At 35.0% G+C, this 17,340-nt stretch overlaps 1 protein-coding gene across 1 annotated transcript in view; it reads left to right on the forward strand.

Moving 5' to 3' along the window:
• Window positions 1-2,309: 2,309 nt before the first annotated feature.
• LOC136032184 (phosphatidylinositol-3-phosphatase SAC1-like) overlaps window positions 2,310-17,340 on the forward strand; it is a 59,409-nt gene continuing 44,378 nt past the window's right edge. The window contains exons 1-2 of the mRNA XM_065712381.1: window positions 2,310-2,396; window positions 14,700-14,761. Of these exons, the coding sequence (XP_065568453.1) occupies window positions 14,727-14,761 (35 nt within the window). The 5' untranslated portion in view covers window positions 2,310-2,396; window positions 14,700-14,726. The remainder of the gene's footprint in view (window positions 2,397-14,699; window positions 14,762-17,340) is intronic.

Raw genomic sequence — 17,340 nt, forward strand, 5'->3', positions numbered from 1 at the left:
TTTTAGAAAAAGTATTTATCAATCAGAATCAGCTTTGTGAGCCAGTCATTCTTCCAAAGCCTTAGACAGGGGAATTTTCAGCCAAGGACTTTTACGATTCTAAAATCTGTTACATCAAAAAGTAAAGCAAAGGGCCCAAGACATATTGGAAATACCAGGAGTCCTAAATTAGACCCACTTAGGGGGGAGGTCTTTGTTCCCAAGTTCTTTCAAAATCTCACAACTTTATTCACATTGCCTTGTGTCTTTTGTCTCCCTATATACTACCCTTTTGATTTCCTTTTTTTGAAATTTTTTATTTCCAATTTGTTACAATTTTTCTAATTTATGCCTCTTCCCCTGAAGAAAACCTTCATTACTTTCCTAACCTTTAGCTCGCAAACTTTAAAACTGAAAAACCATTCGAGTCCCTATTATTTCTTGCAGTGGCGGTGTATGTGGCTGAGTGTTACCAACGCCACTAATGGCCTTCCACAAGAATGTAGTACCGTAAATGAGCGGCCACAAGGGTTTTAAAAACTCTTCCGCATTGACTTTAAAATCGCGGGTGTATGACAAGTGTATTACCTGAGGGGGGAGTAAGGGCCGCCCTTTTTGGCCCTATTTGCCACGACCTTGTGTCACCACTAACAAATATATCCTTGGAGGAAGACGTGTTTTGCGATCGTTACTACAATGATGATCATTCTCAGTACTCTTTTCTTAAGCCCGCCAGGATTCGGGGAAAATAATCTAATACATTTTTACCAAAATAACTCACTTTGAATTACCAATGTCGATTCCAGCACTCTATAGGTCTTCATTTAAACTCTGAACACTAACTTTCGAAGTCTAAAACGACAAAAAATATTTGCACATAAAAACAAAGGTTGCCTTCGGGTGTGACCCAGTGTGACACTGACCAATCTAAAGTATCAAATTCCCAAAATTGACGCAAGCCTGCGTGATGTCGCACACAGAGTCGTAATAAAAGAGCCAAGTTATTTTAATTTGCGAAATGATTGCCTTGAAAACGTGAATTTAGATTCATAGTTATGATTACACTATACCTAAATCTAAGCACAAAATGAAAAGAGAAATTATATTAAAAAGGGCCCAAGGGCCTAAACGTTCCAAAAAGGGGTAATGTATGTACGAAAGCGTAGATCATATATAATGAACACGAAAAGAATTTAATTAATGCATCCATAGAGATTGACTTAGTGTGAAAGCAAAAAATTCCAAGAAAAGATATAAATAGTGAAAAACTACTACCTGTGTGGGCCTAAAGCTCATCTTCCAGCATAAATTCCTTTAACAAGTATGGCTAAGAGGGTCAGCATTTTCATTTCCTTTTATAGTTTTTTTTTTTCAATCAGAGAATGTCTTGCACATGTCATAAGGCACAATCAAGGAATGAGGTGACGCTCCAAAATGCCAGATAAGCTGAGTTGTCCTCCAATCACTTTGGCTCGTAAAAAGAGCACTAAAACCATGATTTTCCAGTTGAATGAGCTACGTTCGAAGTTTCTACGACAACTCCTTCTATACGAAGTGGCTTGGTCAGAAAAAACACGAAACTTGAATAAATAATACAATGTGCCCACATTGCCCTTTAATTTAGCAGAGCTATTGAAATGCCTAGAATTTCTGGTCGTTTTATGTTTCAACTATTAAAAAAAATTATGTCTGCTGAATTTGTTATTGAATTGTTATTCGTTCTTCGTACTATTTTGATAAAAATGGCCATCTCGCAATTTCGATCAGATTTGATGGGAAAAAAGGGCTCCGGAGAGGGGAGGGGGCTAGTTTCCATCCTGTCACTTTAGACACTTAAAAAATAACTACAGCTTTCAATTTCAAATGAGATGAGTCCCCTCTAAAGTTTACACGACCATCCCTTAAATGAATTTCAAGAGTATTTGCTGATATTTGTTTTCGGGAAAGAGCAAGCAACTCTGAGAAATACAGTATAAAATGCGAAAAATAAGCACAAAGCGATTGTTTAAGTAGGTTTAGTACTAGATAAATAGTTTTAGTACTACTTTGGTAAAAAGTGACACTTTTTTTTACAAAAACATATACCCTGTAGGGAATATTTTGTTTTTTGTGTTATGTCAAAACTTCCAATAGCCTTTTTATATCCCAAATTTTTAAAATATGTTTCTTATTTATTATGCCAATTTGTCCTAGCACATAAGAAAATTTCCTTTGGACGCAAAATATGTTCGGTTGACAATCCTAGTTGGAAGTTTATTCGTTCTTGTGCTTAGAATTTGGAGCACAAATGTGCCATCTATAATTGTTTCATAGCAGACTCCCAAAGTCTTGTTTAGCTAGAAAAGTTTAGATTCCTATAATTTGACCTGTTCCTAATTTAGATTGTACTGTAGGTTATTGAAGCTAAAACAAAAAGGGCAAGTAACTTGCGGATTTTGTCAACTGTTATAGGTCTTTTTCCAGAAATAATGGTTATTCAGGTTCCGAGCCCTAGCTTTTTTAAATCAACCCCATTCAAATCAAACTGCAAAGCAAATTTTTGCTGAGATAGGAAGAAGTCACTAAACTAGAATTTTACCAAATAACGTACTAAATATAAAAATATTCCATACCATAGTGCTTAGAAATGCTAATTCTAGGAACACATCTATTTCTGGTTGACCCTCCTCCTCTATGGGGCAAACTAAAAATGTGTAAATGGGCTTGCTTAGTTAACATCACCTATAGAGCAAAGCATTTTAGTCCATGAGCCCTGTGGGCAGTGGGGCAAGGTCTGTATTCTATATTTATTTAATAAATCTTGTTTAAGGTTTCTTTTTTTTATCACTCTTTGTTGAATAAATATAGACTACAAGCCTCGCCCTGCTGCCCAAAGGGCTCATAGACTAATATGCTTTGATTTCAATTTTACCTGTAAGCCAGCCCAAGTTGTGCATTTTTAGTCTTGTTGGAGGGGGATTTTAGAAAGCTAAGAAATGGATGCACTTCTCTAATAATGACAAAGAAACAATATGCAATCATCAGAATCTTGCTATATGGAGTAACATATGCACTTTAGAAAGCTTGTGATGAAACTAGACATTTACCAAAGGAAACCTTAAATGAATAGACATTATAATAAATAACTAAGTCAAACTCAAAACAAGCAAAAATTAATATGAGCAGGGTTGACAGCCCCACACCTGCTCAAGACTAGAACATAATTTGTGCTTTATTTAAAAAAAAAGAACAACTGACCATGGATTGTTGACAACTGATATTTCCTCCTTAAAGTAAAAAAAAAATATTTATTAAAGGCACAAAAGGGAAAATGGTGTAACCCTAGGAGACCAGCCATACATAAGGAAGTAATTCTTACTTCATAGGTACAGAATAATCATAGTTAGCATATTTTGCAGGGGAAGAACCTTTACCTTCACTTCTTTCCATGTATTTCTAGTTTTCTATCACATTTCTAATTTTTTTTTTGTATTCTCTAAGACTTGAAAAGCATTTATAAACAAATGCCCAAACACCATCTAACCTAATTTATGACTGTTTGTCTATTTACATGTTTTTTTTGACAAATAATTAGATGACACTTTCCTGATGGTGTTTAATTAGATATATAGAATATTTGAAAACAAAAGAATACAGCTTAATCCATGTTTATTTTTTCAGAAATTTGTAAAAAAAAATGTACAACAGTGGAAGAAGTGATGATAATGGTCCCCCCCCCCCTGCAGAATTTGTTAACTAGGATTATTCTCCATATTATGAAGTAGGAATTGTTTTTTTAGCATGTTTCCTTTTGTATGGCTGGTCTCCTAGTCCTATACTATAAAAACTTTTAAAAGGTATGCTGCTTTCAGTAAAGTACATACTACTCTTGTCTTGAGAAGTATGGGTTTTTTTCGCTTGTTTTTAGTTTGACTTGGCTATTTAGTGTAATTTCTGTTTGTTTTGTGTTTCATTTATCTATTGATGGTGATTTGTGGTAGTTTCATACTTCAAAGATTATTTGACTTTACTTTTGCTCATTTTTGCTTTAGCAGAGCTCTTTGCTTTTCTCTGAAATTTTTTTGTGGAATAAGTTCTTTAAATTAATCTTATTCTAAGGCCAGCCATTGATTTCTGCAAACAAGAGCTAAAATATGTTTTTCCAAAAACTTGTTTTACAGGGTTAATTTGAATGAGTATTGAATTAATTGGAAGTTAAGCATAGTTTGGCTTGGGTAGAATGGGGTTGAGTTGAGTAAGGCTGAGTTACATACACATCAACTTTCAGGACTACACTTAGGGCCTAAATTGTGCCCTAAAAAAGTCTGTTCATATTTCTCTATGATTAGCCTCTGTTGTTCACCATAAATGCATTTAAAATATTCAGTTTTGTGTATGGCCAAAATATTCAAGTATATAGCCTACTTATTAAGAAAATTTCAACAAATTCATTGTGATACAATCCAATGTGTAGGTGACATTTTTATGATAAGGATTTATGTTGACTTAACTGCTGATGTGGTGATTACCTTTTCTCAGGGGTATAGCTCTAGCTTTTTATTGAAGAGGCAAGAGTGGTCCACATCTGGAAAGTCAAGGGGCATCGGCCATATAGTAATTTTTTCTCGAAATTGTTGGGGCAGGGGGGCAACTGGCCCCCTTGCCTGCCCTTCCCCCAACTACAACACTGGCTTTGCTACTATTGTGTGCCTTACATTGGTTTTTATTAAAATCTTGAGCATAAATAGTTTGAATTTAGTGCTATAATCTACTAGACATTGAAACACTTTCCACTATGATCTAGATTTGCTTTCCAAGTCTTCCAAGATGGAGAGTGGACTGCATGAGCTCCCTTACCCTACAAGGTTCTGCAAGCTGAAACTCCCAACTCTGGTTTATAGAAGAAGATGGGGTGATGCCATTCTGGTTCATAAACTTATTAATACAAAGGCAGTTCCTGGTCTTCTTCCTCTGGCGTCTCAGGATTCTCGTACAAGGGGACATAACTTGAAGTTATCCAGGCATTTCTCCTCAAAGTGGCAACGCGCCCAATTTCTTACCAACCGTGTTGCCAACCTCTGGAACAAATTACTGCCAGATACCATTGCTGCCCAAACCACAGACAGCTTTAAGAACCATATTGACAACGAATGGTCAAAACAAGAATGGAAGTATAACTGGGAAGCACTCGAATTGGAATCAGCAACATCAAACCACTAGTCAAGTGTATGTATTCAACTATGTGTCATGTATTATCAACTCTGGAGTTTCTACAAGGAAAAACCCTTATATTGCTCCAAGCTGCAATTTAAGGTAATAATTCCCAAGAATAGAGTCAGAAAAAGAAGAAGTACACTATTAGAACCACCTTGTCCAATACCCCTATATAGGAAACTAACTGTCCCTTAATTACAATTACCATTTAAATTATAATTACCTAATTACCATTTAATTACAATACACACATAATTTTATTAGCTGACTTAGAATCATTACTCTTCTGATTTCTACTTCCAACTGAATTATTAATAATGCTTTCAATATCTAAAAAAATATTTTGTAACCCAAAAAAACGTTCCGCCAAAGAGTTGATACCAGCCTGGTCATCAGAATCAGCTGTCAATTTACTTACAGTGAATGGTAGATCAACTAAAAAGTATGACAACCCATAACTTATAAAAATAGAGTCAAATCAAAACAAGAAGTACACTAATAGAACTGCCTTGTCCAAAACCCTTATATGAAATATGCCGTTCCTTGGCTTGAACAACAAGGAATATATATTGCCTTGAAAATCAAGAAAAGTGGCCGCAACCACAATATTCTGCATTGAAGGCATATTTCTTCCTTTTTTTTTCTTTTTCACAGATAGTTTGGCACTGGAACATCATATAGAGCTGTTTAATGCCTCATTTTAAAGGAAATTGCCACATAATGCATGCTATAAAAGGTAATTTATAAAAAGAATTGAAATGCAATCGATTTTGTACAAAAAACTTTACTTTTCTATCAAGAATCATTGGATTCATCAGATTGTCACCTGCATGACAGGTGGGTATGCTTACCATTGTACCATTGGATATTTAATGAAAAATAAGTTATTATAATAAGGAACAAACTCTGGCCCATAGTAATACATAATTATATTAAAGAACCAATTGTTGCCCATAGTAAATAATAATTATATGAAATGACAATCATTCAAAGATCAAACCATTGCATATACTATAATTAGTTAGCTGCCCAACTCCTTGAGGTTTGTCTTTTACTATTCGAAATAAGAAAAAGCTGTAGACTTTTTCCTGTGTTTAATCTGGGTTGCAGCAGTCACTACTGTATTGTATAGGATTAACGACGCTTCTTGACTACTAAGGTCCCTACGTCGGCCCTGCAGTGCATTGCTGCAGCATGATTCGATCTCTGGGTCAGCAGTCACTAGTTGCATAAAAGACTGGTATTTAAATAGGGATTTCTAAAGTGCCATTTGGATCATTGGTATAGAGATCCAGGTTGCAGCAGTAGCTTGCAACCTGGTAAGAGACAATCATGTCCCATAATAAGAAATGCAATAGACCATAACTTCTAAAATACTGTCAGATTGAATTATAATAAAAAAACAAACTCTAGCCTATACTAGCTGAAATATTTAATATAAATATTATAACAAAGATAACTTTGAAAAGCGGCTTCTCTATGGTGCAGTACCATTTCTGACTGATTTTGCTACCTGATTTCCTGTGGTTCATTCGTATTTTCTTCATTATTTTAGCTAGGACGTAGCTAAACTGAGTTACTTTTTTAAACCCTAAATTTAAAAGATATCACTTTGAATTCAATATAGTGAAATATATTATACAGGGAACTGAACCCCCATCTCCTGCATTACAGGCAGGGATACTTACCACTGTATTATCAGGGACTTTAACATATAAGTTACATATATGTCATGATATTAAATTTATTCATACATTATAGTAAAGAATGAACTCTGGTGCATAGTATTTTATTGCCTGATGAAGGAGAACAGATAGCTGAATATTCTTCTCGTTGGTAAACCACATAGAGCCAAAAAGAAAGCATTCATCTCCAAATGGGATAGGAGGATGTTGTAAGGAAAGTTACAACAATGAACAAACTCACACCCATAGTAATTATTAATAATAAATAGGGACTATGCAAGTTTCATTGGTAGCATGACTGTAGAGATGGCTGAAACCTAGTAAAGAACAAACCATGACACATATTGGACTGCCTTATTTTGAGAATTTTGTCTATTACTATTGCAAATAAGAAAAAGAAAAACCATAGGCTTTTTCCTGTTTGTAATTTTTTATATTAAAGAACAATCCAGGTTGCAGTAGTAGCTAGCAACCTAGTGAGAGACAATTAGGCCCCATAGTAAAAAATGAAATAGTCCATAATTCCTAAAACTAGAATCAGATAAAAAATAAACAACAAAGTACACTACTAGAACCACCTGTCCAAAACCCTTATATAGGAATGTTTTAAGTTATGCCCCATTGGGCATATAAGGTTTTTATATTAGGGGTGGTTGCATAAACTTCAGAGCTAGGTCGTTTGATTGGAAATTGAAAGCTCCTGTTCTATTTTAAGAGTCAAAAGTGATCAGAGAGCATATACCCCCAAGGCACTCTCTTTTCCTTAAGTGCATCTGATCAATTTTAAATAGTCATTTTCTTTGCAATAGTCCAACAATCAGATAACAAAAAGCTCAGGATCAAAGTACCCCCTCTAGAAATTGGGAAAACTAATGGTTATAACATGTGCCCTGGGGGCATATAAGGTTTTATGGAAGAGGTGGTTGTATAAACTTTTGACTGGAATCCTCCTTTTAAGAGTCCAAAGTGGACAGAGGGTATTTACCCCTCCCCCCACAAATTTAATCAAAATTTTGAGATATCCATTTGTTTAAAACAGTCCAAGGACCAGATACATACAAAACTTCGGGTTAACATGTGTAAAACCTCATACTTTCCAAAAAAAAGGTTTTTAAAGAAAATTAAAGGCCATATTAAACTTCAGATCAGAAGAAATAAAGACTTCAGACTCAAATGACCAGGAATTACTATTAAAGAATAAATGAAACCCAAAACAAACATAAATTAAATAAACAATCCTAGCAAACAAACATACAATATGTGCTAATATAAAGGAATAAATAAATTGTAAAATGAGCGAAACTTAAATTGAATATGCAAATCATGCTTAAAACAAACAAAAATCATTGTAATCAAGAGCTTGGATTTTGCATCCTTCTCTCCCTGTAAAAGTCTAAAACCTAATGCATCATTGTCACTTTACTGAAAGCAAATTATATTCAAAATTTTTTCTTTTTGTACTTATTACAAGATTGAAAATAAACATAAAAATGACACTAAAATTAAATTCTGAACTGAGGAGCTTTCAGAAATTAGTATCATTTTATACAGTACTAGCTGTTGGGGTGGCGCTTCGCGCCACCCCAACACCTAGTTGGTGGGGCGCTTCGCGCCCTCCAAGCCCCCCAGCGCGCGTAAGTCGTTACGCGCCATATTAGTTACGCGCCATTGTAGTTGTGTCCCTGTGTCCCACCTGTGAATATAGATAGATTTATATATGTGTTTCAAACTACGTAAAAATTGCGAATATACAACATTCTTGGCTTTCCCATTGTCTGTCCATATACAAAGCCGTATGTACTAATAATGACGTCATATGCAAACGCTCTTTTTACAAACAAACAAACATGCATACACACAACTCGTTTTTATATAGATAGATAGATAGATAGATACAATACAAATTAACTACGTAAAACTTGTGAATATACAACAGTTTCGCTGTCCCATTGTCTGTTCGTATAAATAGATTGTCAGGTTTACCGACCCTCAAAGATGCAACATACAATTGTACATTTGTAAAGCAATCTGTATTAAGATCTATACTGCATTTTTCTAGTGATTGCCCTTGAGCTTTGTTGATGGTGGTTGCAAATGCTAATCGAATTGGGAATTGCAATCTTTAAATTGAAAAAGCAGATCCGTTGGAATCATGGGAATGCGAGGAATAAGAACAGCCTCACCCTCATAAGGCCCTGTCAAGATTGTGGCCTCTATTAGGTTTTCCATTGTTTTTTTTTTACGGCAAGTCGCGTGCCATTGCAAAGCTTTGGTGGGTTGATATTTCTTAAAAGTATTATTGGTACGCCTATTTTTAGTTGTAGCACGTGTGGTGGAAACCCTTAAGGATCTATGGAATTTAAAAATTCAGATGGATAATTAACCACTTCATTTGGTTCCAAAATACAAATTAACTGCGTAAAACTTGCAAATATACAACATTCTTCGCTGTCCAATTGTTGCTGCATATAAATAGATTGTAAATGCTAATCGAATTGGGAATTGCAATCTTTTAAATTGAAAAGGCAGATCCGTTGGAATCATGGGAATGCAAGGAATAAGAACAGCCTCACCCTCAAAAGGCCCTGTCAAGATTGTGGCCTCTATTAGGTTTTCCTAATTTAGGATAATTAACCGCTTCATTTGGTTCCAAAACTGTGTCGACTGACTTGTAAAGGACTGCCTGGTCTCGAATCTTGGTCAAAACAATATTGTTGATTTCGTGGACGTCTATATTTTTGGGTGCGAGAATCGCTCTTTCACTTAGCCATTTATTATTTTTATAATTTTTTAGAATATTCGGAAATACTTTTTCAATCAATTCATTTTTGGACGTCACTAAATTACAGAAATCAGCAGGTAGTTGTATACGTCCTGAAATTGAGTCTACTGGGAGCTTTCTGTTTCCCATTGCCAGCAATTGATCTGAAAATGTTTGACCAGAGTCATCGTTTTGCAATCGGACACGCATATTTGTAGTTAATTTTAATGTTTTTACGTGTGCCCATAAATTAGAATTTTTCAGGCAAGCCAAACAGCTTCATTACTGCTTATGTATCTTCCAGTCTGATATTGTACGATTTCATCGAAATCTTTGATTTCGGGCTGCAAGCCAAAAACTGCCATGTCACTGCCTTTGTTGACGTATTTACATATGTATTTGATTGCCTTTACTGAGTTACAGTATTCAACGTTTATGTGTGCATTAAATGTTTTTGATAATAATGGGGAATATGGAACAACCCACTGGTTATCTACTTCGATGGTGGTACTGTTACGCTTCTTTATTATTGCTGTTTTACCGCCATCTTCAGTAGATCTTCTTCTATATTGTGGGTAACCATCATTGCCAGTAATTGTGTTTGATACTAAAAGTCGAGGATATTGCTTTGTGCACCTTTCTTTGGCCATGCATGGTGAATTTTCGTTCAGTGCACCGCAAGGTCCATGTATCATATTTTTTACAATAATATCATGTAACCCCTTATCGACATTTTTATCAGGTATTTCAGCGGAAATCACATCATCAATTTCGTTCGAAGTAATTTTTTTATGTAGCCAGATTAGTATATGTGCGTGTGGCAAACCTCGTTTTTGCCATTCCACTGAGTACATCCAGCATCGCACTGACCCAAACACTTCAAGTTTTACAATGTAGTTTATCAGTGATTTCAACTTTTGCCGGAAGACACGGGCCGTAATGTCATGCCTATGAACCGCCGATTGTCCTTGAAGTAAAAGCTGCAGTATCTCGTCCCAAGATTGATTACATGTAAATGTAATAAATAAATCTGGACGACCATAGAGACGAACATACGCAATAGCATCTTGAGCATATTCATGCATATGACGGGGACTGCCAGCATATGACGAAGGTAAAATTGTTAATCTTCCAACGTTTGTGGTATTACCGTCATTTATAACTGCATCTCGCAAATGAATGTATTGTTCAGAGCGGAGCTTGGTCTGATTCAGGCGGATATATAGCAAACGTTCTGATTCAATTTTAGCATACATATCAACGACGAATTGGTGAAACAATTCACGGCATTTTAAAATATAATTTTCTTCATCCTGCCGAATCATTACTCTATAGGAATAATAATGCATTGCACTGCATTTATTATTCATTTCTTTGTTAGTGGCTGGATTCATCAATTTAATATTAAAGTGATAGCCGTCGGCTCCATCCCAAAAAATGATAGGATATTGTAGGGCATCGTAGCATCGATGAGTTTCAGCAATTCTTAACAACCGAGCGTTTCGCTTATGAAGAATAATATCTCGAGGTAAAAACTGATCACCGACCATAACGATTGCCACTTCGTCGATAGTTGGAGCATTGTATCTACGCACATGTTGGCCAGGAGGCGTTTTGTCAGCGGAAATAACAATTTTATGCGTATCAGTAGGCATCAAATCGATGGCTGTTTTGAACAGACGCACTAAATTATTATTTTCGTGGAAAAGATGTTGCAATTGGGAAACGATTGTCTTTTCAACGTTGGGAGAAATTTCGCAACGTGCATTCAATTCAGAATTTCTATCACTGATGAAGTACAATTGTAAAAATTTATGATTCTCGCCTGAGAATGGTAGAAGGGACCCTGCTCTATGATAAATTTGCCCTTTTACTTTGAAAGTAGACATAAATTGATCTGGATTTTCGATTTGGGCTCCAAACGACGTCATTTGGAAACATGAGTTGTATTTTCTGATTTTTGACAAAACACGCTTAGATTCTGACGTAGTTCCAGTAAGGAAAGTCTTCAATGGCTCTGGTGGTGCAGCCAATAGAGGAAGTTTAAATTTTCCTGAGGCGCAACACATTCCCATTGTTTCACCATTGAATTTCAAGGCCTTGCAATAGGGACAAATTTTAGACATTGTCCCGATTTGAACACATCTACTCAAGCTATAATCATCGACTGGGTTGTACCTGAATGCCAGGCGATAACTTTCAGGTTGCTCTGATTCCTCGGCACGCTTTCTTTTCTTACTTTCTCTATCAGCAGCAAGCCTGATTTCTTGGTGTTCTTGTGATTCCTCGGCACGCTTTCTTTTCTTACCTTCTCTATCAGCAGCAAGCCTGATTTCTTGCTGTTCTTGTAATTCCTCGGCACGCCTTCTTTTTTCACTTTCTCTTTTAGCAGCAAGTCTGCTTCCGCGTTGCTCTGGTAGTTCCTCGGCACGCTTTCTGTTCTTTCTTTCTCTATCAGCCTCAAGCCTGTTTCCTTGCTGTTCTTTTGATTCCTCGGCACGCTTTCTGTTCTTTCTTTCTCTATCGGCCTCAAGCCTGTTTCCTTGCTGTTCTTTTGATTCCTCGGCACGCCTTCTTTTTTCACTTTCTCTTTTAGCAGCAAGTCTGCTTTCGCGTTGCTCTGGTAGTTCCTCGGCACGCTTTCTTTTCTGATTTTCTCTATCAGCAGCAAGTTTTTTGGCATAGACTCTTTGAGCATCTTCGTCGGCTTTTGCCATGGTAAGTTCATCAGTCATTGTAAACTTAAACATTAATAGATTTCTACGTGAACATATGTCTTAAATATCTTGAATGACGTCACCGCCAAAGCAAAAATGACGACAACTAATTTCATGACGTCTGTCAACACAGAAACATGACGTCACCTGATCCACAGACAGACACACAGACAGACAACTTATTTTTATATATATAGATATTCAGTTTCATTTTAATAGTTGTTTCCGACACTGTTCAAGACAAATATAGCTTCACTGCAAACAAGAGTTGGATACTGCCCCCTTCCCTAACTGTAAAAGTCTAATGCCTACTGTTTCATTGGTGCTTCAAGGAAAACAAATATTGTCTTTTCCAGTTATTATAGCATTGAAAATGAAAATAAAAATAAAGTGAAGTAAAATTTTCAACTGTTGAAAATTGACTCTTTGAGTTAATTTTCTTTCAACAATTAACAACATTATATCAAACATTCAGTTTGATTTAATTTTTACTTTCCAAGACTATTCAAGACACATGTAGTTTTCAACAAAGCGCCAATGACGAAGTAGGTTTTAGAATCTTTCAGTGAGAAAAGGAAGTAAACCCAAACTCTTGTTTGTACTGATTTTTGTGCATTTCACACATGATTTGCATATTCAATTTATTCCCTCATTTTACGATTTATTTATTCCTTAATATTAATACCTCATGTATCTTTCTTTGCTATGATTGTTTGTATAATTTCTGTTTGTTTTGGGTTTCATTTATTCTTCAATAATAATTTTTGGTCGTTTTGAGTTTGAGTAATTGTAGGTTTCTATTTCTTCTGATCTTATGTTTAATATGGCCTTTACTTTTCTTTAAAAAACTTCTTTTTGAATTGTTTTTCTAATTAATTACTCAAATAAAGCACAAGGAGCTGTTTCAAGGCTCATACCTTTGCCCAACTCTCATGTATAGACTTTGAATATTTTTAAAGCTATGATAATTTCTTAAACCACATTGGCCTGCCATAACACAAAGAAAGAAAACGATCAAAAATGGGGTTTTTTGATCTTTTATTGAATTTTATTAAATTTTTTAGGCATTTTTTGCATGGTTTTTGTTTCCTCACTTGTTTTTTGGTTTTTTCTTTTTCCTTGATCTTATTAGTTTGTTCGCGCTGAAGAAGAGAGGCGGTTGTTCTCTCCAAATATTCGCTATTTGTGTTTTCTTTAGTATTTTCAAAACCCAGAGCAGAGTAACCCTATGACACGAATCTATCAGAACTGGTTGTTTTCCTAGAATGACATGCCTATGGAAATGCTGTTCTAAACTTGATTAAGCTCTAGGGGAGGTGGCAGCAGTTTAATTTTTTGCTAATGTCTAAGAAGTAGGCTCTTTTTAACTTTTTTTTTTAATTAAAAGATCAGAGACAAAGCATTACTGGAGATTAATCAGAATTTCCACAAGCTAAACGATAATACTAAAATATATTACTAATAATGTCACTGTGTTTTTGAGGGATCATTCCTGTAAGCCATGATTGCTTCTAGATTTCAATACTTCATGAACAATAGATCCAATTTAGTTACATTTGTACTAAATAATGCAATTCATGTCAAATAGTTTAATAAGCTCTTGTTAAATAAAGAACTTGCTATTTCCATTTGGCTTTAATTGTTGCACTCTAAAATGTTTTCAGGAAGACCCTCTCCAGACTTTAGTGTAAATACTTTCGTTTAATTTTGTTTATGCTTGTTAAAAATGATCAAACAAATATACGTGTACTGGTAGTGTTATAGCTCTTTGTGGTTTAAAAGAGAGGTGAGTGTGGTCCTAGCGCAAAGTTTTACAAGCAAGATTAATTACTATCCAGTATGAACTGTTATAAATAAGGTATGATGCGTGAAAATTGATGTACAAATTTCCTTAAGACCTAAAAGAGAGAAAGGCACTTGTAAAGACATGTTTTATATCCAAATGCCCAAGAAAGTCAAAAAAGTCCTGCTGTCCAAAAAAACTGCAATTGTTGACAACTAAAATTGGAAGTATAAAGCGGTCATGACATTTTGTAACTGTTTAATGATGACTTACTGTGTTGTTGTAATCTCTGTTTTTCATTTTTAGTCTTCAAAAATTCAATTTTTCAGAGTAGCAAGAAAAAAAGATCATTTTATTTTTTACGATTTGGAGATAAATCAGCTTTGGAAAAGGTTTTCTGAAACAGACTATTTATCTAATTAATAATTAAATATTAGATCTTTTCACCTATAAATATTGGGATCAAAAACATTGAGACTTCTTAGTTTAGATATGTCTTTGCAACTTCAAAATGACGCTAGAAGAGACACCTTAGCCATTTTCTAATATCAATTGTATTTTCCAACATATTTTACTTTCAGGTCTGAAGTTGAAAAATAAAAATAGTTATGGTGCCTGATCAAGCTTTGGGAAATGTATTGTTGTAAGTAGAAACTTAATTCAAATATACAAAAGTGCTGGTTACCTTTGCCATAGGAACTCAGCTGGACTATTTTGGAATGATTTTGTAAATATAACAGTTTGAAAAGATTCTCTCTTCCAGAAAAAAAACTTAAAATTCTTTGTGTCCCTGTTTTTATGGCAATAATTTCGCCAGCCTGGATATGTTTTATGCTAGTTCTGATTATCATTCTTATTATAATAGAAATCTAGATGGCCAGAATAGAAATACAGTGAAACTAGCCCATGTGTTTTTTCACGTGGCTGTAACCCTCTGAAATAACCTCCTAGACAGTATTATGGGCTCTGTTTCAGTTTCTTAGTTTACATCAAATATAGAAAAGTTTCTCCTTAGTCGAGATACAGAACTAGAGCAGGCTCCTTGTCAAGATAATGGTTTAGTTGTTTTTATCTTTTTTCTTCTTCTTCTTCTTCATTGTCTTTATTTTTATGTTTTAATTAATTGAACCAATGCAAACAGGTCATCTGACCTTCTAGTAGTGGCTTTGTGTATTTAATTGATTTTTTTTGTGGAACTGATGAAAATAAAAGCATCCATAGAGAATTTTGTGGGAATAGTATGTATTATTATATTTTCACTTGGTGAAATATAGAGGGGAAAAAATGGACATTGAATTGAAGGAATGTACAAAAAGATGTTGTAGAGGGAAAACTGGAAAATAAGCGGTGGTTCTTTCGACTAGATATGAATCAAAGAAAGAGCTAATTTACAGGAAGGGTAAAAAATGGAATGGCAACTTAGATCATTTGCTATTCTTTGATTTTAAGAATTTTCTTATTCTTGGAAAGTCCTTATATTAGGCATCTGATCTGAATATTTATGTGCCTGAGTTCATTTAGGAGCCATCCTGTCAGTGATTAGGTTTTTCGAACCTTGCCCAAATCATATAATTTTGAGTTTAGATTTTATTCAATATTATAAACATTTAAAAAAAGAGAGAGAGAGAGAAAACAAACATAATTAGACTATGGGTGGTACAGGTTTTCATTTAAGGAATTGATTTACCTAAGTTCATTTCATATCCTTGATTAAATAAAAAAACAAGTTTTTTAAATGAAAGTAAGGAGCGACATTAAAACTTAAAACGAACAGAAATTACTCCGTATATGAAAGGGGTTTTTCCTTCTCAACGCCCCGCTCTTTACGCTGAAGTTTGACTCTTTCTGTTAACTCTACATTTTAAAACAGTAAAAAACTTTAGCGTAAAGATCGAGGCGTTGAGAAGAAAAAGCCCCTTTCATATACGGAGTAATTTCTGTTCGTTTTAAGTTTTAATGTCGCTCCTTACTTTCGTTTAAAAAACTTGTTTTTTTTATATTTAATTTCTGGACGTTTTTGAATCAATGCATGTTTTGATTTTGGCTCTCCGCAGAGGAATAATTAAAACGAAATTTGTATATTTATTTTTTGTTGGCTAAATGGCTTTCTCATAATTTTGATCGAATGGTTTTGAGAAAAAAGAGCGGGGGAGGAAGCCTAGTTGCCCTCCGATTTTCGGTCAATTAAAAAGGCAACTAGAACTTTTATTTTTTTACGAATCTTTTTATAGGTAAAAGATATACGTAACTTATAAATTAGCTTACGTAAAGAACTTTCCTATTCTTATGTTTTTATTACATATATGAGGGGGTTCGCCCCCTCATCAGTACCTCGCTCTTTACACTAAAGCTTAAATTTTGTCCCAATTCATTAAGAATGACGCCTGAATCACAAAAGCCGCAGAATAAATAGTTCAAATTACTTAAAATACTTTGGCGTAAAGAGCGAGGTATTAGGAGGAGGTGAGCCCCTCATATGGGTAATAATTTCTGTTCGTTTTAAGTTTTAATGCTGCTGCTTACTTCCAGCTGAAAAAAACTTTTTCATTGTTTTTTTTTTAATTAATGCTAGTAAATCCTGCGCTCCCTTCATGGAAATTTTCTTCCCCCATGACAAATTCCTCGATGGAAAGTTCCCGCAGCATATTCCCCTCTTCTTAACCCTTGCCTCCAACCAAAAAATCCTCCTGAAAACGCCTGTACACTTCCCAATAACCATTACTATATGTAAGCACTGCTCAAAGTTTTGAACTTGTAACCCCTCCCACGGGGACTGTGGGGGAGTAAGTCGTCCCCAAAGACATAGTTATAAGGTTTTTCGTCTACGCTGAATAAAATGGCTATCTCAGAATTTTTATCCGTTGACTTTGGGAAAATAATTAGCGTGGGAGGGGGCCTTGGTGCCCTCCAATTTTTTCGGTCACTTAAAAAGGGCACTACAACTTTTCATTTCCGTTAGAATGGGCCCTCTTGCAACATTCCAGGACAACTGGGTCGATACGATCACCCCTGGGGAAAAAAACAACAAAAAAACAAACACGCATCCGTGATCTGCCTTCTGGCAAAAATATAAAATTCCACATTTTTGTAGATAGGAGCTTGAAACTTCTACAGTAGGGTTCTCTGATACGCTGAATCTGATGGTGTGATTTTCGTTAAAATTCTATGACTTTTAGGGGGTGTTTCCCCCTATTTTCTAAAATAACGCAAATTTTCTCAGGC

Source organism: Artemia franciscana, chromosome 10 (assembly GCF_032884065.1).
Source record: "Artemia franciscana chromosome 10, ASM3288406v1, whole genome shotgun sequence".
NCBI classification, from domain to species: domain Eukaryota; kingdom Metazoa; phylum Arthropoda; class Branchiopoda; order Anostraca; family Artemiidae; genus Artemia; species Artemia franciscana.